The sequence below is a fragment of the Lissotriton vulgaris genome, chromosome 9, assembly GCF_964263255.1.
Source record: "Lissotriton vulgaris chromosome 9, aLisVul1.2, whole genome shotgun sequence".
NCBI classification, from domain to species: Eukaryota; Metazoa; Chordata; class Amphibia; order Caudata; family Salamandridae; genus Lissotriton; species Lissotriton vulgaris.
This window is the reverse complement of record NC_141697.1, coordinates 263,637,529-263,661,358: the sequence shown is the minus strand read 5'-3', so window position 1 is coordinate 263,661,358 and position 23,830 is coordinate 263,637,529. Positions and strand designations below refer to the sequence as shown.

General features: G+C 43.3%; 1 protein-coding gene across 4 annotated transcripts in view; it reads right to left on the bottom strand.

Annotated features, from left to right (window-relative positions):
• Positions 1–23,830, bottom strand: part of FLVCR2 (FLVCR choline and putative heme transporter 2) — a 505,902-nt gene that overhangs the window by 91,106 nt on the left and 390,966 nt on the right. For all 4 annotated transcript variants that reach the window (XM_086937519.1, XM_086937521.1, XM_086937520.1 and 1 more), the window contains exon 9: positions 4,310–4,421. In XM_086937519.1, coding sequence (XP_086793645.1) covers positions 4,310–4,421 — 112 coding nt within the window. The remainder of the gene's footprint in view (positions 1–4,309; positions 4,422–23,830) is intronic.

Below are 23,830 nucleotides of genomic sequence, written 5' to 3'. Positions count from 1 at the left end.
ATAATACACGGAATTATCACCATTCCGATAACAACTTTCCGATTTACAAAGTGCCTTGAGTACATACCTACTGGCCAGTATGAACGATTGGGTAAAGGATATGTAAAATCAGAATGGAAATTACCATACACACATTCTTGCTATAGTGACAGCGACAAAAATGTATTTCTTAGTGGTGAAAATTGTAAACATTCACTAAGCGGTATACTTTTGTGCCAGGGTATTAATTTACACGGAGCTTGTGATGGAAATTCTAACAACCTTTCATGCCACCAGCTAGTCACACCTGCAACTCAGATAGAGCCCTTCTTTATGCAACTTGCAAACGGGAGTTACATTCTTAGAACAGATCACAGATGTTGTGGCCTAGTGCCAGGGAAAAGTTATCTAGTAAGAGTAACATCCATGGTCAAATGCTGTATGCAGGCATTGTTCCTGAGCGGGCCTGTAGACACAGAGACTCCCATCTGGCCTCGTCTGAATCTCTATTCTATACGAATTGATACTTTAAGCAAAATGAAGTCTGTGCTTTTGCAGACAACAGTGCCCATAACGTCATCAAAAGAGACGTATGATCTTCTAGTTGCAAGGACAGCTACTGAAGTTCATGAACTTTTATCAACAAATTGCCCCGTGCATTTCGTAGAAATGCTTAGCCAACTCCTTAACATGTCTAGTGCCACAGGCATCCCAGGCATATTTAAAACGATTTTTACGGGACTGCTAACACCTTTTCAAGCAATTTTGGGAATCGTTCCTAATTTTGTCCACTCTGTTTTTGGCGGCATACCCTTATTTTTGGGACTTGTAGCAGGGATTTTCTTTTTGACCGTCCTGCTTCGTTATGGCAAGCCAAAGCTCAGACATAGCTCCCATGGGAATGGAAGAGACAATTCTAGCAATGCGCTACCGGGACAGGATAACTAACGTCCTTGGATTTGCCAGGCTGAGAGATCTAAACATGACCTGGTTCCTTTCATTTAGACCTATATGGCAGAACTGTATCTTACCGGTACTTCGATGTATGCTATGCTGAGATGAGTGCGTGTTGGACATCTGTCTTTCACTTCCATCAGCAGTACCAATGGACGTCGATACTTTGCTCAGTCCGATAACGGCTCAAGCATTGTGTTGTCCCCAGCGGCTACCAATCCTGATGACGGCATTCGTTGAGACTCCTGTGCTACGACGAGGTGGTAACAGTGGAGCGAGTGACAAAAGCAACATCACCCAGGTACGACCTTCTGTGAGCATTGCTGATCCTGACTATGATGACCGCAATCATTCTCACACCTGCCAAGTTACAGCACTATCAAATTTGGTTGAACTGTCACCTGATTTTGTAGACCAATTCTTTGAGAGCCTGTCTGATATGATGTTCTCACCCGAACAGAAACAATAACTTTAGAGAAGCTTTCCGACACACAGCGTTCCCATGAACTCTGAATTCGGCCTTCAGTTTTGAACAACAAAAACTGCTAAAAGCGTTGGAACTCTATTTCCCCGTTCAAGCATTAATTCTTTTAAATTGAACACTTTTTAATATTGACCCTTTTTTGGCACGAACAATTCTTTGCTTAAAGTAAAAACTATTCTTAGAGAACAGAAGCTTCAACTTCTATTTCTAAACACATCTAGAGACATAATAACTTACACCAGCCTCTAGCACATTTATTGCAATGCATTTATATGTGATGATTTATCTCGCCCTTCTTCTGTTTCAGATATATTTCATGTGTAATTCTTTTTTGCATAATTGTTCATTGATTTCATATGCTATAATTTTTGAATGATTTCTATGCTTCAAAAACGTACAGTATATAAATTTCACGTATTACAATATACGCCTATTTCAAATGCATTTATGTATTTTGGGGTGGGCAATGTTACACATGCATCTTATTGCTCTAGTTTTAGTAATTTGATGGACATGAACCCGTGGAGTGGGTGTTGCGTGCTTATCTAGGATCCTGATCGATACTGTGACCTTATGCCCCTATTCGGCTATAAATCCATTTATTCCCTATATTGGCATAACCGTTCAAGTGCGATATTCAGAAAGTCATCTCTGGCCTCACACGAACAGAGCCACATTCCAGAATAGTTTTCTCTGCCACTTCCTTTGCAACCAATTAGTGCAATGACAGAGCAGAAGTCACTATCTGAAAATTCCTAGATTAACACTCCGAGTTCTTCAACAAGATAAAAACTCAGCAAACCTGGAAATCCCCGCTTGCTGTGTTTTGATAAGTAATGGAACTCTAATGAGCAACTGATAGCGATCACTTCCTAGTGACATCTTTAATTGACGTCTTATGTCCAGCAAACTTACGTCAAACTAGGCACCTGTCAGGTATAAATATTACCAACGTTGCCTTAAGCAAATGCTGTGCTGCTGTCTGCCCGTTGTATGCTGTTATTCGCTGCAAGCTGCTGATACCATTATCGCTGCTAAAGCGCGAACGATGGTGTGGTGAACCTAGGAGCTGAACAGCCGTCCCCTGCAAGAGCCCAGCAGATGCAAGCTGCCCGCGGACGCTGTCCCCCCTCCTCCTCCTCGACGCGCTGAAGAGAGACGCTGCCTTTCTCCTGCTGAGAAATCCAGCTCCAGCGTTTCTGGTCTACCCTTGCGGGTGACTGGGATACCGAGTTCTACCCTGAAGGAGATACCAGACCTCCATCATTCTATTCAGAGGTATGGTGTTGACTAAACCCTTAGTGAGAATTCTTGAAGCAAACCTTGGCAAAACCAACTTAACTTAAAGCTACTTACTTACTCCCCTCCCAAGTATTAGGCTTAGGTCAGGTACACTGGGGTAGGCGTAGTTAGAAGCACCAGTTGAGTATTTTAGCCTAATGTATATATGACTGTATATATGTTTTATTACTTTTAAACCATTGTATGGCTAAGAAACCATATCAATGCTTTTACAGTATTATCTTGCAATACTTATCTTACTGTACGTACTTTTTATAATAACAAGTCTTGCAATTGTGGCAATTCATTTCTCTTGTACGAGAAGAAAGACTTTTCAATAAATGTTAACCCTTTATTGACAAACACCCGTCTCTCTATTCTCTACATATTGTGAAAGTAAACTGCACTAATCTGACTGAGTGAAATACATGTCTATTGTTTCACACGACCCTAGAGATCGACTCTTGATCTGGGGAGCAAAGTTGTCATGTTGCACGGTTGTTGGAAAACTGAATCCCTTCTTGTCTGTGCCAGGGAAGCTGATCACTTCCTATTTCAGTCAAGAAAGTTTCCAGTGACCTCTGAGCTAGTTGGTAACAAACCCAATTAAGTTTAGCATAGTCAGTAGAGGCCTGGAAGATCCCCACTTCTACATCGATACTACTGTTTATGTTATTCCAATGCGCAGGGCCTAGTGGGAAACTAGGAACTACACTACAAGCCCAGCGCAAGCCATCCACCCAGCCGCAAATTACACATGCATCAGGGCAATTTTGTGATTCGCAGATACTGCATTAGCGATTAGGACAAGTTATTTATTATCAAAGATGACACTCTCTTCCGTTCTCCTGCCACGGGCTGCATAGCTCGTGGTGTAACAGAAAGCGTGTCTCTGCAACTGTAAGCAAGTACAACAGCAGCATTGTCCAGCCCTTGACACACTTCACCAGTTCCAGGCAAAAATTCCGACAAGAGCGCTACTGCTATTGCCTGGTCCGCCCACTTTCTTGTTTACGTATTAACTGATTGAATTACGTTTTTACACATTTTTGGTATAAAATATAAAACTTCTAACTACGCACAAACTTCCACTCCTGAGTCTGTGCTGAAGTCACGCTTCGTGGGGATGTACATCTTGTCTAGGGATTCAGCTTCAGAGATCGAAGCCGGGTTCAAATCATCGCATTCAAGCTTGAGCAAACTGTGAAGTGTTAGGAGCAAGGAGTACTCTTCGCATGCCCCAGCAGACAAGTTCTCGCCACCTGTTTTTATTCAGCCGCTTGTTCACGGGGCTGAGTGAAAACAGATGGCTGACCCCCATAAAGATAAGAAATTGCTTTGCGACAACAGCAAAGCAGGCTACCCAGTCCGGATCGGAGGCAAAAGGGCGTCAACAAAAAACCCTAATTTCCAATGGCAGGCCACCGTTTAGCATACCCAGTGATGTCAGCCAATGGAAAGGAGAGGCCGGGTTTCGAGTCCCTTTTTGAAAACCCCTCATCCACAAAATCTCTCGCCACGCCAGGCGAGACCTAAAAACTGCAGGAAACAACAAGCAGTGCATTCAGAGCAGAACAAGGGTCTCAATGATGGCTGCTGAAGTCTGCATACCTGTAATGATCAACCCAACCAGCAGGAAAGCGCACAGAAATATGTTTCCAGCTAAGGTGCCGTAGTCGTCGATGATTTGCCCCTGGCTGATGGTGAAAATGATGCCAAACACCTGGGGATGGAGAAAAATTAGACAAAATGAGTATGAAAGACAGGAAATGTTACTCTCAGGCAAACACAGTATTTTAAGTCCTTGCTCTTCCGGCACTATTTTCTGAGCTCAACCTGCACAAGTAGGACTGGAAAAAGATTCTCTAAAACTAATGAGGTCAATAGAGTGAGCCTAACACACTACATTTCTGTCACTAGGTGAGCCCCACCCACTACACAGGCGTCACCAACCGGCACATCCAATGTCCACATGATTTTTCCAAAATGTTATCATTGTAGCACAGAATCTGATGAGAGGACAACTAGGAAGGTGCTATGCAGGAGGAGTGCAAGGACTAGGAAGGCTATTTTCAGGTTTCACCTGAGCCAGCAAATGCACTGTAGCTTGCCAGCATTTTGTTAACATACAAGGGGCTTAGAGCCAGACCATTGTTAACAGCTGGTTGGCTTCATCTAGCTTGCATTTGCTTTTAAGTCCTCTTTTGTGTTTGCCTATCCCCAGGAGCATGGCCAAAGTACTGTGCCCTTCCATTGCTTGCATTTATGTTGCTCTCACCAGTGAACAGTACCACAGCGTCCTCACTTTTACCCCTGTGCTTCTAGTTCCACCACACACAGTTGCTGGAATAGCAGCACCGACACAAGTTCAAATACCACGGAAACTTCCTACAAGATCTGCCTTCATGACCGCGATGCACTGCGTACAAATAGGAAATTATTCCCCAAAACAGCCACAGTATAGCAAATACGGAGAAAAAAAATCCTTGGCTTAGCAGCACAGCCACGTCATGTTAACCCTTTCCTATGTATTTCGAAAGTGTGACACTTTTTCACACAGTTCACACAGACAAACTTTGTACATCCCATTATTTTTGGCTAATTTTGCTGCTTTTTGTCCACACCAATAGTCTTACATGTAACAAAAAAACAGTCCCCGAAAGGAATCAATGACTATCCCCTGCCATGAGCAAATAGCGCAGACACTTCACACAATGGAAGAGTTTGTATCCCTGAGTCTGTGGTGGGAAGCACTCTCCATTCTGCACGATGATTCTGAAGATGTATATTTCCCAGTCACAGGCTCGTCCTGCTAACTGTGGTACCCGGCATCCATTAATTTACTGTCCAGTACCTACCGGGTTCGCCACAACTCTTTAGCGTAACCTTTGAAGGCCCTCGTTCCAAAACACTGATTGCAGGAGAAACTAACGGACCAGGCAACTGTCATGATGACGTTTTTCCAGTTACTCGCTGCACCCTTTTGTTCCGCCCTCCCTTTCTCTGCTTCACCCCTACTCATACATACAACACCAATGCACCCATTTATAGGCGATAAATACTCCAAACCACACTTTAGTACAAACCTCCCTCGCCCAAAAAGCACATTACACAAATGCAGACCACACTTTAGAAAAGGCAACACACCACATAGAAATGACTATCCATTATAATTTGCATCACAATAAAAACACAGATTGCTAAGGCACACACCCAGCAACAAAATCACATATAGCAGAGGAAGGCACGCACACTACAACACACACACATTCCTGCACATACAAAAAACGGAAGCCCGCATTACTCAACACTGAGGCACACTCACAACAAACATAAATCACACTTGACACCATTTATACATAACAGTATATAGCATGAACGCTGAACACACCACAAATACTAACAGGAAGCATTCAAACCTTGCATACCAAACACACATTGTGCAAACTCGCACGCTGTGTACTGACAATACTTTACAGACGAAAATTGGCAAAGCCAACAGCTTGGCACTTGCATGTTACTGACAAGGCCTGTTGGCTTTGCCAATGCTTGTTGCTTTGTCAGCATGCCTTCTTTCCTTTCCAACTAGCCCCGCCCTCTTACTGGACTAGCATATCTGTAAGCTCCTGAAAGAAGTTGTGAGTGGGGCAGGAGTGTTGTGAACCAAACAGATGGTTCAATCAGGGGACGTGGGTGGGGGGCACAATGGAGCTATCAGAATCAACTTAGAAGTGATTGATATGAATTTCACACAGGCATTTTGAATGAAGGGAGTCAACTGGAGGGGCAAAAAGATGAATACAAAGTTTCCAACCAGCCGAGAAGAGAAGCACCTTCTAAAGGACCACGCCTCAGTTCCAGGCGGAGCACACACACTAGAGACCAGGAAGTACTGTTTTCTGTAGTGAAAATGCCCAACTTGCTTTTGTTGGGAAGGATGAGGTCTGGTGAAGGAGCCTCCGTTCACATTTCTTTTTCCATATATATGAGAAATGTTATCGCCACAGCTATTCTCTTCCCTTTTCCCTTAAACACATTTTATAGAGGTTTCTTTTACAAAACAGAACCACAGGGTCAGCACAGTGCAAACACATCAAATAGTGCATTTACAGGCATTGTTTCGCCCAACCAACAATAAATTGTAATCTTCAGCAGGAGCTTTTGCCCATAAATAGATACATTTTAGATTTGTGAGACGTATGTGGGATCTAGCCATAATAAGCCCTCCGATTATTAGACATTTCCTGCCATATCTGTAAATCACCAGGCACATTCTCATCCCTCTATACCAACTTCATACAAATTTCTTCTGCCAGTATTCATACTTTTGCATCTCTTCTACAGGTCTAGAGAGGGGGCTCGTACTTGCAGCCTATCAGTATAGGCGGCTTTACCAGCAATAACCAAAGGGCTAAAATGTATAGCTTCTATCTACGAAGTAAGCCATGTATACAGTGCGACAATGAACAGGATACCAGCTCTCAGAACTACCTCCGTTAAGTCAGTAACCGCCTATATCCAATAGTACTTGACCAACGGGGAAGCCCGCATCATTTGTAGAAAATTTGCTCCATCCTAGTGGCAGTTCAAGCATTCCTCTGACTTAGTCGGGAATATCCTTTACAGTATGGCTGGGGTGAAATACACCCTGTGCAATACTTTGAACTGAATGAGACGAAACCATACATTGTCAGAAACAGTCTTTTGTATTGTAATATCTTGTTACAATGCTAAATGGAATCAGGTTAGAATACACCTATATCTCACCCCCTTTACTAGTAGGTTATTTTATATCTACAGAAGGTCTCTTTGGATTACAAGGGCGGCTCCATACCTCTGGTCCTAGCAGAAATGGATCACATCAATTTCTGCACCAGCTCTCTGCATGCGAATGTTCTCCAAGTGTGTGTGATCCTGCCTACGCAGTGCATTATTAAAACATGCCAAACTCCGAGGTGGGCACAGTTGCATATATGTTATGTCTAGAACGTGTGCTGATGCCGAACAACAACCACTGTGTTGAAATAACCTTGAAGGCCTCAGCACTGACTGTTCAGACAAAGCTTACCAAGCAAGGCTGCTAATATAGAAAAACATATTATTCTCGTGTGAAGCAAAACACTCTACTAAACTCTAAACATTTATAATAATGTGTGCCGTGTGCAGAAGCAGCAGAAAGGAAAAATGGCGTTTAAACTTGTAATAAGCTCATGCCAACTTAATCCATTGTAAATGCAAGTCTCATCCCCATGACACCACTAAATACAGTGAGCAAGCATCCTGTTCCCATTTCTCCCTGATGTTCAGCGGACGAGCTACAGGATCCCGCAACTTTGCTTCATAAATATAAGATACGGGTCGTCCATCCTTCGTAAGGCCAGTCAAAGCAGACTTGATAGTAGATTCAAGGGGATGCATTTAGGGAATCCCTTCCAGGTCCGTCTAACTGCTCATTAATTTAGAGAAAGTCATGAACTTTCCAGCACTTAATGCAAATTTTTGTTTAGCCCCCTCAAATTTTTAATTCTGTCCTTCATACATATCGTCCAATGTGAGGCATGCACCCCCAATCCCACAATTCACCCAGTAGCCTTCCTCTTTAATTTCTGGATATGCAGTGGCCCCATATTTTAGTATCTGCCATAAAAGGCGTCTCTTTAATAATGTTCACACACACGGTCCCATATGTGTGACATCGGAATTTCAAATAGGGGCTCTCCTGATTCTCATGTTTCAGGGCCATGTGTACAACTTGTAGTGAACAATCTGGGTAGCTACCTTCCATTTAATTCTCTCTCTCGGCTAGAGGTCCGATCTATCCACTGCAGCAGGAATTGCACCTGAGCCACCAGGTAGCAGCAGTCAGAGCTAACCTGTCCTGTTGAAACGGCTGCTTCGGTGTACTGAATTTAGCACTGGGACGGCATCTGTTAAAGGCAGTAATCTTATAAATCTTGCAGAATGTATGTACGGGGAGCAGGCCCATTATACCTGAATTTGTAGAGGCATCTGGGGAGTAGGATTTTAACAGCCTCTCTACCTATAAGTCAGTGGTTCCCAAATTGTGCGCTGTGGCTCCTTGGGGAGCCACCAAACCTAACCAGGGGAGCCGGGCACCAAAACATTAACGCATTTAATGTTGAAGGGACTGTTGGCTTCAGTTGAACTAATAGACTTGAACGCATGATGATGAAGATTTGTAAGTGACATGCCTACAACTGTAAACGTAGTGCTTATTTGATGGCATGTTGAGGGAGATGAGCTCCATATTTCACTGGATCCCCACGTTTCAACACTCCCAAAGTAGGCAGAAGATGCCTGATTTTTTTTCTTAGACTCGTTAATAGTTTTGTTTTTTCCAAATGCATTTTACACCAATGCCATTTAACAGAAAAGTACAGTTGTCCTGTCTATTAAACACACTAATTTTTATTAAGTAGTTTATTTATTTAATGCGATTTTTAGAGCGCGCAAATACCCAGATGGGTGTCTCGGCGCTCGGCGCTATCGTACTTGAATGAAAGGTACTTCCAGTACACATTTCTTTCAGTACACACACATTTCTAGACAGGCTGGCACTCTCCTTGAGCACGGGGTATTAAAACACCATATACAGCAGAATGCCAACATTTGGAAGCAAGAAAGAGGGACGTTTAAAAAAAAAAAAAAACAACTAAAGAATTTATTTTACTTGCATTGATTTGGAGGCAATTTTAGGAAGAAGACAGGGAAAATAAAGCTGTATGTGGTTTACAAATTCGTGAGTCGCCCTGCTGAGAGAGGTCTACTGCAGGGTGAACGACCAAAATATAGAATCCAAAACATAGACTGGACAGAATATCGACTCCATAATATATATAGATAGGACAGAATATCAAATTACCAAAATATCGATAGGTCAGAATATCGAATTTAGGGTAGGAAATATCGATTTCCATAATATCCAATTTAAAATATCGATTTCCATAACATCACATTTTTTTGTGTTATGTATATAGTACATGTATTAAAATGATCTATTAATTTTATAATGTATGTTTAATATTTTTAAAGTAATGAATGTTATGTTATTTTATTTGTGCATAATTTAATTCCGTAGCGGGTTGTGGGTTTATAGGGGAATAAGGTGGGAAGTAATTAAATATTTTTTATGTATATGTATTGATCATTGAGTGATAATTATTAATTGGTAATTAATTTTTATTGATGGGTAATTAATTTTTATTAATTGGTAATTTATTTTTATTAATTGGTAATTCATTTTTATTAATTGGTAATTCATTTTTATTAATTGATAATTATGTTAACTGTATTATTTATTTGAAGCGAGTTGTGGGTTTATAGGGGAATAGGGTGGGAAGTAATTTAATTGTAATAAAGTTAATATTTATTGTTATTTATATGTATTGATAATTGCTTGATAATTATTAATTGGTAATTAATTTGTATTAATTGGTAACTAATTTTTATTAATTGATAATTATGTTAATTGTATTTATTATTTGGAGCGGGTTATGGGTTTATAGGGGAATAGGGTGGGAAGTAATTTCATTGTAATAAAGTAAATATTTATTTTTATTTATATGTATTGATAATTAATTGATAATTATTTATTAATTGGTAATTAATTTGTATTAATTGGTAATTCTTTTTTTTAATTGGTAATTAATTTCTATTAATTGGTAATTAGTTTTAATCAATTTTTTGTTGGTATTGATAATTTAATCTTCCTTCAATATTAAATCGTTACTTTCTCTACTGATGCACTTTCAGGAGTGGGAATAGTAATTTTTATCCCGACGCTATCCAATGTTTTCCCTACTGTTGCACTCACTGGAGTGGGAATAGTAATTTTTACCCACCCGCTATCCAACGCTTTTCCTACTGTTGCACTCAGTGGAGTGGGAATAGTAATTTTTACCCTTCCGCTATCCAACACTTTCCCTACTGTTGCACTCTCTGGAGTAGGAATAGTAATTATTATCCTCCCGCTATCCAACGCTTTCCCTACTGTTGCACTCACTGGAGTGGGAATAGTAATTTTTACATTCTCACTATCCAACAAAATCTCTACTTTTTATATTACATTTATTATGTTTACATTTAAGCTTTTTTACATTATTTTAAGTAGGTTTTATTTAATTGTTTTTTTATATTTAATTACTTTTATATTAGTTTTAATACATATTAAAAATTCTATATTTTAGTTAACTATATTTTAGCATTCTATATTCTGGATTCGATATTTTAGTACTTACCTGTTTGTAGATAGGGATTCTAGATTCTATACTTCGATATTTTCGGCATTCTATATTATATCCCTCAATATTTAGTCACTTAACCCTATTGCACGTATGACATGGGTAGAAATAGAAGTGCATGCAAATATTCTTCAAGCGTAGAAACACTTTGGCAATGGGGCCTACATGCATAGGGGTGCTATCTAGCACTGTAAGTGGGATTAAAAAGTTTGAGAAGGTACTATTAAAATGGCATGGGCAAAGAGTGTAACTAGGAATATTTTATTAAAGGCGCCACCTTAGTAATATGAAACACCCTGCATGTATGATTATAATATCTTCCTCAGCTACATCCCCATTATTTTCAGGGAGAAAAATGCAAGTAGTCCCGAGGCCAGGCTTTCATCCACTCCCCCCAAAAAATAACAGTGGGGAGCCACATGCAATGGCCAATGGGTCAAGAGAGCCGCGGGTCAAAAAAGCGTGGGAACCACTGCTATAAGTGACAGGCAATCGCCACCAGAAAGGAAGCAAGTGCCCTGCATTCTGCAGTATTTTGCCTATGTTCAGCTCCATCTCTTCTACCAGTAAATGGTCTCCCAAGATATTTCCTGGATCCGCGTGTCCACTGTAATCCCGAATTCTGGATCAGGACCGCCGCTCCCTGGGCCAGCCAGCTCTAACAACAGAAACAGGTGTGATTTACACTATTTGTTACTCACTCCAGACTACTATCTGAGATAATCCAGCATGTGAAGCATAGCGTATTACAATGGTAGCAGTGGAAATTTAAGGCCATGTGCATTTCCCATCGAATTGCACAAGGGAAAGGACCTCCTTATCTGAACAAGCTCCTCAGCATCCACCGCCCAAAACGTCACTTAAGGTCACTGGGCAGTATGCTGTTTTCAGTTCCTCGCATTTTTAAAGCCAAAATGGGCGGCCGTTCATTTTGTTATTTAGCGGCCTCCTACTGGAATAAACTACCCCTTGAATTGCGGATGGAACCCTCCGAGAGGAGATTCCGCTTGAAACTTAAGACGCATCTCTTCCCTAAAGACTAGCGGTCTGTGTCTGGTTAGAGATTCTACTGGTCTGGCTGGTATGATGGTCTAATGATGGGGTTCTATAGCGCGGGGACACACTGTTCAGTGTAACCAGGCGCTCAATAAATGGTTTTTTTATTATTATTATTATTAAATAACATACTCGCACAAAGCCATAAATATTGTGGTTAGTATTTAATATAACTAAGACTACAATCCTGCTACCACAAAGTGGAAATTGCTACAAGCAATCCCAAATATTAAAATCCAAATTTATTTGGAGCACAAAATGTGGTTAAATGCACATTGTATCAGAAAAAGTTCATATTATTAGTAAAATGTATTCAAGTATAGAATTTAAAACATACAGTGGACCACAAAACATGTATGTACAAGGCTCAATATCTTAGAATGCAACAATTATTCTAACTGAAACAATGCAAAATATTATATATATATATATATATATATATATATATATATATACATATATATATATAAACATCCTTTTCCCCGTAAAGGAGCCTCAATCCCACAGGGCAGGCAGTGCTAGGGGACGGAGCACCCCTATAAACACGACAAACACCATTCCTCCACTCTTTAGAAAGAAAGGCACTGCTCACGGGACTTTCAGGCACACGAAGGTTTAATCTTCATTACATCACAGTGGCAATTTGCACTCCCTTGCCTGCATCTCGCTTATGTGAAAATAAAGGTATGAAGATTTCAGCCGTTTAAAAAAAGCGAGATGCAAGCAAGGGAGTGAAAGTGAGTTGCTCTTTCACTATGGACTGGAGGCCACACGTGGTGTTTTTACAGACTTTGAAAGAGTGGCACAGCGGCATTATTTGTAAACTATATGCATCATTGAACACCTGCTAAAAGTTTCCTGAATGACTGCAAAGTCCCCGAAATAAATACAATTGGGAAAATGAATTGCACCAAATCGGAACAGAAAGGTGTTATGTTGCATGATGGGGATTGTAGTAAATGGGGACTACTTTGGAATCTGGTAGTCTTCAAAGGGCGCGCAGTCAAGCGCAAAACGCCACAATCCAGCTACTTACCCGTGAACAAGGCTGCCGAGTCAGCTGAAACGCGTTGGGTTTTGTAAAGGACTTGCTGCAAATTGCCACTGTGATGTAATGAAGATTAAACCTTCGTGTGCCTGAAAGTCCCGTGAGCAGTGCCTTTCTTTCTAAAGAGTGGAGGAATGGTGTTTGTCATATATATATATATATATATATATATGTTTGAGGAAATGTCCTGGGACTTGGGTGAGCACGCAACCACCTCCTGCCTTCCAGCTCTACTCGTGCAGCCTGCCGGCTTTAACATCCGTTTGTCGTTCGTATTGCCAACGCGTTTCGGGGCCAGACAGCCCCTTCTTCCTGGGCAGACAAAGCTTCAATGAGACCTGCATTGATTCATTCACCAACTTTATTGACAACATTTCCCTCCACTTGGCGTGTTTTCATCTCACGTGCCCCTGGTGCATGATGGGGAATGCAGTTTGTGATGCCGGTAAATTATTCCCTTTAAGTAAGTTCATTAATGCTTTCTCTTTGTCATTATATACAGTTTTGTTAATCCTCTGAGTGAGGTACCGGATGAAAGTAAGCAGGCTTGATCCGCACTTTGGAAGTGGTGCTGCGCTGTCGTGAACAGTTCCGACATAGCCTACTTGCTGTTGATTGTTGTTCTCTCCAGCCCGTAGTGGTGCCTCTCCCCGCGGCCAGGCAGCCGCGTGAATATGTTTGAGCAAATGTCCTGGGACTTGGGTGAGCACGCAACCACCTCCTGCCTTCCAGCTCTACTCGTGCAGCCTGCCGGCTTTAACATCCGTTTGTCGTTCGTATTGCCAACGCGTTTCGGGGCCAGACAGCCCCTTCTTCCTGGGCAGACAAAGCTTCAATGAGACCTGCATTGATTCATTCACCAACTTTATTGACAACATTTCCCTCCACTGCTCAAACATATTCACGCGGCTGCCTGGCCGCGGGGAGAGGCACCACTACGGGCTGGAGAGAACAACAATCAACAGCAAGTAGGCTATGTCGGAACTGTTCACGACAGCGCAGCACCACTTCCAAAGTGCGGATCAAGCCTGCTTACTTTCATCCGGTACCTCACTCAGAGGATTAACAAAACTGTATATAATGACAAAGGGAAAGCATTAATGAACTTACTTAAAGGGAATAATTTACCGGCATCACGAACTGCATTCCCCATCATGCACCAGGGGCACGTGAGATGAAAACACGCCCAGTGGAGGGAAATGTTGTCAATAAAGTTGGTGAATGAATCAATGCAGGTCTCATTGAAGCTTTGTCTGCCCAGGAAGAAGGGGCTGTCTGGCTCCGAAACGCGTTGGCAATACGAACGATAAACGGATGTTAAAGCCGGCAGGCTGCACGAGTAGAGCTGGAAGGCAGGAGGTGGTTGCGTGCTCACCCAAGTCCCAGGACATTTGCTCAAATATATTCACGCGGCTGCCTGGCGGCGGGGAGAGGCACCACTACGGGCTGGAGAGAACAACAATCAACAGCAAGTAGGCTATGTCGGAACTGTTCACGACAGCGCAGCACCACTTCCAAAGTGCGGATCAAGCCTGCTTACTTTCATCCGGTACCTCACTCAGAGGATTAACAAAACTGTATATAATGACAAAGGGAAAGCATTAATGAACTTACTTAAAGGGAATAATTTACCGGCATCACGAACTGCATTCCCCATCATGCACCAGGGGCACGTGAGATGAAAACACGCCCAGTGGAGGGAAATGTTGTCAATAAAGTTGGTGAATGAATCAATGCAGGTCTCATTGAAGCTTTGTCTGCCCAGGAAGAAGGGGCTGTCTGGCCCCGAAACGCGTTGGCAATACGAACGATAAACGGATGTTAAAGCCGGCAGGCTGCACGAGTAGAGCTGGAAGGCAGGAGGTGGTTGCGTGCTCACCCAAGTCCCAGGACATTTGCTCAAACATATTCACGCGGCTGCCTGGCCGCGGGGAGAGGCACCACTACGGGCTGGAGAGAACAACAATCAACAGCAAGTAGGCTATGTCGGAACTGTTCACGACAGCGCAGCACCACTTCCAAAGTGCGGATCAAGCCTGCTTACTTTCATCCGGTACCTCACTCAGAGGATTAACAAAACTGTATATAATGACAAAGGGAAAGCATTAATGAACTTACTTAAAGGGAATAATTTACCGGCATCACGAACTGCATTCCCCATCATGCACCAGGGGCACGTGAGATGAAAACACGCCCAGTGGAGGGAAATGTTGTCAATAAAGTTGGTGAATGAATCAATGCAGGTCTCATTGAAGCTTTGTCTGCCCAGGAAGAAGGGGCTGTCTGGCCCCGAAACGCGTTGGCAATACGAACGATAAACGGATGTTAAAGCCGGCAGGCTGCACGAGTAGAGCTGGAAGGCAGGAGGTGGTTGCGTGCTCACCCAAGTCCCAGGACATTTGCTCAAATATATATATATATATATATATATATATATATATATATATATATATATATATTCACAGAAAAAACCATAGGTTATAGTGGATATATAGTTAGGAATTTGCATTTACAAAACCTTGAAAATTCAATGAAAAAACCATTGGTTTTAGGCCATATATAGTTAGGGATTTGCATTTACAAAACCTTATTTTACTCGCATAAAACCATTGAAATTCCATATATAGTTATAAGCGCTAACTATATATCGCGCACCCGCAATCCACTGCTGATGATGTCACATATTACATCATTCATGACATGGTTAGTGACATCACTGATGACATCACTGATGACATCTCAAATGACATCACTGATGACATCACTGATTACAACATCCAGTGACTGTATGTTTCTGTAAAGTTAAAATATGTTTTACATATTGAAGAATGAGTGGATATATAAGTGTCTGGATGAAGGATTTACTAGGTGCATGACTGACTGATTGAGTGAGTGATTAAATGTGTCTCACTGAGTGCATGGGTTAGTGACTAAACTGTTTTAATTTGTGCATCATTATATCTGTTGTTCTACAAACTGCTGCATATGTTGATCAGTAGCTATATGAGTAACTGTATGGGTTGATTGGTTGTCCAAGTATTTGTATGGGAAACTGAGTGTGTGTGTATGGGTGGCTGGAAGGTGTGTGACTCTGTACATAGATGTGTGAGTAGTTGATTCACTATATGTATAGATTCAAAAGTGCATGTGCAAACAGCTGTATGGGCGGTTGACTGTGCATGAGTGTATTAGTGAGTGAATGGATATCTCAGTGCTACATGTCAAATTAAGTACATATGTAAAACACAGAACATGTGAGAGTTGACATCTATAAATAACTGTGCATAAGAGCCAGTGAATGTGTGAGTGGCTGTATGGATCATTGTGAACATGTATCAGAGATTGTATAAGAGAGTAAAGTAAATATGTGTTAGTATATGTTTGAATAAGTAAGGTGTGTATAACTGTATAGTTGAGAAAATGGAGGTGTGATTGATTTTTGGCATAACTGACTAGGTGTGTGAGTAACTCCATGGATGAGTGACAGTCTGTGACTGTCTGTTTACACTGATTGTATCTAAGGTTATATTAGAGTCTGAAGAGGTTCATGGTATTATCACATGAATGATATCATCAGTGATGTTATCAGTCATGTCAAATGAGATGTTTTCAGTGATGTCATCAGTGATGTCATTTGAGATGTCATCAGTGATGTCATCAGTGATGTCACTAACCATGTCATGAATGATGTAATATGTGACATCATCAGCAGTGGATTGCGGGTGCGCGATATATAGTTAGCGCTTATAACTATATATGGAATTTCAATGGTTTTATGCGAGTAAAATAAGGTTTTGTAAATGCAAATCCCTAACTATATATGGCCTAAAACCAATGGTTTTTTCATTGAATTTTCAAGGTTTTGTAAATGCAAATTCCTAACTATATATCCACTATAACCTATGGTTTTTTCTGTGAATTTCATTGGTTTTTTAATAGCAAATATGAAAAGCTTTAAAATGTCAAGTACGTGATAGATAAAAACATTTTCGTATTTATGCACGCTGATGTGCTTTGAACGCTGCCCCCCTCCCCTCTTTTCTCTTAGTAGTACTCTCTCTTTGCAGATAGTGAAGAGTAGTTAACGCAGGCCTTTACCCCCGTTGTAATCCGTCCTGCCTGCTTGTCTCTCCATTTGATTGATTATTATCCAAGCATTTACTGTTTTACAATTGATTCTCTTTGGTTCATTCTCTATTTACAAACAAGCACAAAGTCGCAATACTCTGTTTAGTCTTTGCAGATCGTGAAAAATCGTGTAAAAAAATAAAAGTAATCGAGCAAAATCAATAGGCCACTAATTGGATCTCTTTTTGACCTCGCTAAAATAGAAATATTATAAACAACCCTTCATGAGAAATACGAAAATAGTGAGATGAACTGAGCTCCACACCATGAGGGCTGCAAGACAGCTCGGCTCCGTCACCCACCCCGCCCAAAATAACGACAAACCCTATGCAAATATTAAAAATATAGACAACACACCAGCAAAGAAACAGGGTAAAACATTTTATTAAATAACTATTTACATAACGTTGGTTTATAAGATGATGTCAGTAGTGGACCGATGTGTGAATAGGTCGGAAGCAGCACAAGGCGCCAAGATCCGGATGGAAAGTCCTGGATGTTGGGTGCCATAGTTCAGAGTTCTGAGTTTGAGCCTTTTTCAATGCCTGTGCTTTGTTGTTTCCCCTCCATCAAAAACAAAAAAAATATATAAAACTGTTCAAAAATACAAAAAAATCAAAAAATGTTTACAAAAGCAGTGCTTGTAAGACTGTCTGAAGCTTATTTCCACCTACTGCAGCTTCACTATTCTCAAAGTAAGTGAGGGTCGTTTGTGGACCTGACTGCATTTGAAAACAATGTTATATGGTACCTCCCTAAACCGCTTGACGGAAGCCCCCGAGGGGCGGTGTGATGGCACGGACTCGGAGAAGACGCTTGGCTCCGACCCCCTCCCCAAGTCTTATAGCACTGGTGTAGCCTGAGATCGCCCCCGACATAGGCGGCCGGCTCCCGGGGTCCGGCGGAACTTTTTGCCTTTTGATGACTCTTCTATTCTGGACTTTGTCCCACAATCCGTTTGACCTGAAGACACGCTGTAGTGGGGCGCCCCTTTACCGTTTTAGTTGCCATTCCGCCCGCTTTTGCTACACTGTGCCTCTTCCGCCATTCAGCTGTTTACCGCCCGCTCTTGCGACTACAGCGTCTCGCTCACCATGTAGTTAAGTTGTTCCCGCTCTTGCGGTGCAGCGATAGGCGGCTGCCACAGGACTCTCAAAATGGCGGCCGGCTCTTCGGTTTTGGGCCTGGTCCACTAAAATGGCCCTGGGACACCTTGGAACTCGGACGCTTCCCTGATAGGGCTTGGGTCCCATTCTCGAAAGCGTCCCCTCAGCCGTGAAGATTCTACAAAACTCTTGGGGGCCCCCGACTCCCGCAGGCTTCTGGTGGGGAGCGGCTGCCATGTCTGCTCGTGGAATGGCCACGACGGAGCTACGAGATGGTAGTGCTCTCATGCTGACGCCAGCTTTAGTCTGAAACATCCAGAAACACTGTAGACTACCAATTCGATCAGTTCCGGTAGCGCCCCAACATGACCCGGAAGAGAAGAACTTGCCCTCCCCTCTTTGACTGATGGTTCTTGTTGCCTGTCCCCTCTGTTGTCATTTAACAGAACTTTTTGGACTGCTGAAAGGGGTTGTGTTCCGAACGCTGGTTGGTGGAGACATTTTGACTATATTCTTGACCTACGTTGTAGCGTAATGCGTTATATGACACGCCGCGTTAGCGCACCCGGAAGTGATCCGGGGCGCGGCGCGCAGCGCGTAACGTAAGCATAACAGGTCATGTGACTTGTTAATAAAACTTTTCATTGGTTCATTTTACTTTTGTTATTTTAATGATGAAAAGCTTGGTCATATGACCTAAAAATTACGCTTTTTATTGTTTTCGAACATTATTTTTTTTAAAACATATATGTTATAATATTCCAGGCTAATGTACTTTCCCGGAAAATTTACAACTGTCCTGCAAGTAAAATATATTCCTTTTTCGAGAAAAAGGGCGTTTCTTCGTTCCATGACGGAGCCGTTGAGTAAAAGAGACTCGGCCTGCTGTCTTAGTCGCCGATACGCCTGATTATCAGATTCTTATTGATCACTTTATGTTGCAGGAGTGGAAAACACAACTGCCCTTGACCATTTATCTTTACTACGTTCCTACATATTATACCTTTTATCCGTCATGTAATTGGACTGCTTTATTTCACTTGCCTTTTACTGATTCGAAAACAGTGACTAAAAGTAAAAACTTTACCAATGTAAATACTACTACCGTGTTTTGTTTTAAAAACCTTTATTGTGAAAATGTCAGTATACAAATACGGGCCTATAACCACCTGGGCCGGCCACGGAGCAAACTGAAATCGTATATGATGAGGAGACATTTACACTGTAGAGGAACGTAACGAGCGGGCCATTAGGTTGCAAGAACTAAGGTGTCTAACAGTTGCGGAATCGGTGGACGTACATTTTGTAATTAAAATAAGACAGGGCCACTTACAATAACATTTTCTAGATATACATTTGCGGGCAAGGAGTTACGAGTCCCATTTATACCGGCGCCATTTTGGGCGAGGCCGGGCAGGTCCAAGATATAGTCAAAATGTCTCCACCAACAATCGACCAGACCAGAACCCCTTTCGGCCCTTTATGCTACAAGATGGTGTCTTCCATTCAGAAAATATTGTTGGCAGCATTTTGAAAGGAAAGATAAACAGCCGTTCTCCTAGTGAGTCTCACATTTAGGAAGAATGTTGAAGAGTAATATGTGGAAAATCTGAAGCCATTTTTCTACAAACTCTCAATCAGCCTAAGTCATGGGCGATCTTTGTCCACACCAGGGCAATAGTGAAGCTGCAGCAGGTGCAAAAGAGCTTCAGACAGTCTTACAAGCACTGCTTATCTAAACATTTTTTTGTATTTTTGCACAGTTTTATATATTTTTTTGTTTTTGATGGAGGGGAAACAACAAAAAACAGGCATTGAAAAAAGCTCAACAGTGCAGGGCGCCTTGTGCTGGTTCCGACCTATTCACACATCGGTCCACTACTGACATCACCTCATAAGCCAACGGGGCACCCCACACTGACTTTCGGCGCAGCATTGTAGGATGGCCACACCAGTGCGACAACTTGCTGGACACCACCTCGGTGCCATCCGGATCTCGGAGCGTTCGAGTCACTGTACCGCAAGAGTGACCGGAACTCAGCTGGACACGCCGTCTTTCGGCGCAGCATTGTAGGATGGCCACACCAGTGCAGCAATTTGCTGGACACCACCTTGGGCAACAGAGAAGCTGCAGCAGGTGCAAATAAGCTTCAGATAGTCTTACAAGCACTGCTCAGAACTCTCAACTATGGCACTCAACATCCAGGACTTGCCAATTGGATCTTGGCGCCTTGTGCTGGTTCCGACCTATTCACACATCGGTCCACTACTGACATCACCTCATAAGCCAACGGGGCACCCCACGCCGACTTTCGGCACAGCATTGTAGGATGGCCACACCAGTGCGGCAACTTGCTGGACACAACCTCGGTGCCATCCGGATCTCGGCGCGTTCGACTCACTGTACCGCAAGAGTGACCGGAACTCAGCTGGACACGCCGTCTTTCGGCGCAGCATTGTAGGATGGCCACACCAGTGCGGCAATTTGCTGGACACCACCTCGGTGCCATCCGGATCTCGGCGCGTTCGAGTCACTATACCGCAAGAGTGACCGCAACTCAGCTGGACACGCCGTCTTTCGGCGCAGCATTGTAGGATGGCCACACCAGTGCGGCAATTTGCTGGACACCACCTCGGTGCCATCCGGATCTCGACGCGTTGTGCTGCCTTCGGCCTATTCGCACATCGGTCCGCTACTGACGCCGCCTCACGTGCCAACGGATTTTCTACGCTTTTTGTAGCCCTATGCCGCATAACCGGTCATGTGACTTGTTTATAAAACTTTTCATTGGATCATTTTACTTTTGGTTTCCTAAAGATGGAAGGCTTGGTCATATGACCTAAAAATAACACTTTTCATTGGTTTAGAACATTTTTTTTTCCCAAACGATGAAAGCCCCACCTTGTTTCTGGATCATTCAGACTGAAGCTGGCGTCAGCATGAGAGCACCACCATCTCGTGGCTCCGTCGTGGTCATTCCGCGAACAATCATGGCAGCCGCTCCCCACCGGAAGCCTGCGGGAGTCGGGGGCCCCCCAAGACTTTTGTAGAATCTTCACGGCTGAGGGGACGCTTTTCGAGAATGGAGCCCAAGCCCTAGCAGGCAAGCGTCCGAGTTCCAAGGTGTCCCAGGGCCATTTCAGTGCACCAGGCCCAAAACCGAAGAGCCGTCCGCCATTTTAAGAGTCATGTGGCAGGCGCCTATCGCTGCACTGCAAGAGTGGGAGCAGCTCAACAACATGGTGAGCGAGACGCTGTAGCCGCAAGAGCGGGCGCAACTCAGCTGGATGGCCGCCACCTGGGGAGGCCCGTTCACGCCGCCGCCCCCCCCCCCCCCCCCGGGCCGCCGCACGCAAATTTTCGGAGCAGCATTGTAGGATACCAAAACCAGTGCGGCAGTTTACTGGACATCACCTGGGTGCCATCAACATCTCAGCGCGTTCTGCTGCCTTGGGACTATTCGCACAACAGACCGCTACTGACGAGGCCTCCCCCCGCCCCACCCGGGACGCCCCACGCCAATTTTCGGAGCAGCATTGTAGGATCCCAAAACCAGTGCGGCACCCAGGCGACATCACCTGGGTGCCGTCCAGAACTCTGCGCGTTGTGCTGCCTTGGGACTATTCGCACAAAAGACAGCTTCTGACCATTGTTGCTTTTTTGGGTGAAAAATGTTTAAATGTTTTTACAGTTTTTGTTCCGTTCATTATAGTTAAATGTTAATAAAGTTTTAAAATCTAACTTTGTTGGAGTGCTATATATGTTTAAAAAATCGGGTGAATGGGGCCTTGAATCGGGTTATTGTCATGTGTGGGCTTTGCAAGTGTACTGCTACAAGATCGGACATTTCAAACTCAAATGCACGTTCTTTTTCTTACCTTTCCGAAGCATGGAGCGCAATAGCAGGCAGAGAAAGGGTGATGCACGTGTTGAACACTGCCTGGCCTGGCAAGTTGCTGGCAGTGCCCCCCCCGCCCGCTCCTGAAAGAGGGCACACACACACCGCCGCCCCGAGTACTTCACAAATCTTTAAAAGACCACGCGCTTGTTCATGAGGCTTAAATGGTTTATCACCCCTTCTAGAACGCCTGCATCGACCCTCTGACGTTTCCTGGAAGAATTAGCACGTAACACAATACCAAGCCCTGTCAGCTGAAACCCCCGAGAAATCATGGGGCATATTATCAAGGGGGTTTATTTCCGCTTTTTGGGCTTTAAAAGCCAAAAAAAAAAGAGATAAAATTATCCCCCTATTACCAAGCTGTCGCTAACACCAGTTAGTGACAGCTAAAAGGTGATAGCGACCATCTTGGGCCCCGCTTTGCATATCAGTGATATTTATCACTAATGACATGCAAAGTGGGCGTGCCAAGATTTTAGCGACTGGAAACAGTCCCTAACCATCGCTATCTCCTATTACCAACTTTTGGAGATATTCGCGCTAAGCGCGAATATCTCCAAAACCTAACACCTGCCCTGAGCAGTTTTAGCCATGTTATCCAATGGGAAGTGGATAACATGGCTAAGAGCATTTGCTGGATAATGCATGAATATCGCTGACTTTTCAACGATATTCATGCATTGCGGCCGTTTTTTATCGCATTTGCGATAAACCTTGCTAATAGCAAGGTTTATGTGCGATAAAATTCGCCGATGTGCGGCGATAATTTTTGTCTCTAAACAAGTTAGAGACAAAAATTATCGCTAGTTGTTGGTAATATGCCCCCGGGTTTTTGCTTGCAGGAATCGGGAGATGGGAGACTAGCACTGAAATCAGTAGTCTCACGCCTGAATCGGGAGGGTTGGCATGTCTGGATACTCTACAGCTGGGGCCATAAACTACATCCGCAGGGCTAGGTGATAGCCTAGGTCCGGCCTGGACAATCGGACACAGAGGAAGAGGAGTGTCAGAGGGTGCGGTAGTGAATAGGGTGAAAGGGAGGTGTCGGGCGGGCACAGGATGTGATTCTCGGAGAAGAGCAGCGCAGATGGGGGGAAGTATATGGCGCATGCATGAGAGAAACAGCGGGGGTGACCAGTGCGTGGGGGAGATGCTTGCGAGGGTGGGGAGCCATGCTGAGGATCGGCGGCGTGCAGAGAGTGGCCCTGGTCAAGGCATCTAAAATGGCTGCCGTGCACGACAAAATTGTGGCATTGGACAAAAACGCAAGATGGCGCAGACAATGTTTATCAATAAGGATTCATTTATAACAAAATATTTACTCGCAGTGACAAAATGGTGGTCAACACTTCCTGATTTCCATCGAATCGAACGTTAACAAACGTCACGCAGCAAAAAAAAAAAAAAAAAGCTCACGCACAGAGCAGTTTTTAGCCATGTTATCCAATGGAAGGTGGATAACATGGCTAAGAGCATTTGCTGGATAATGCATGAATATCGCTGACTTTTCAGCGATATTCATGCATTGTGGCCGATGTGCGGCGATAATTTTTGTCTCTAAACAATTAAAACGAAGCACAAAATGGCGAATTCCCGTTTCGCTACCAGTTTGCGGCCCAGTTCGCGGCCCG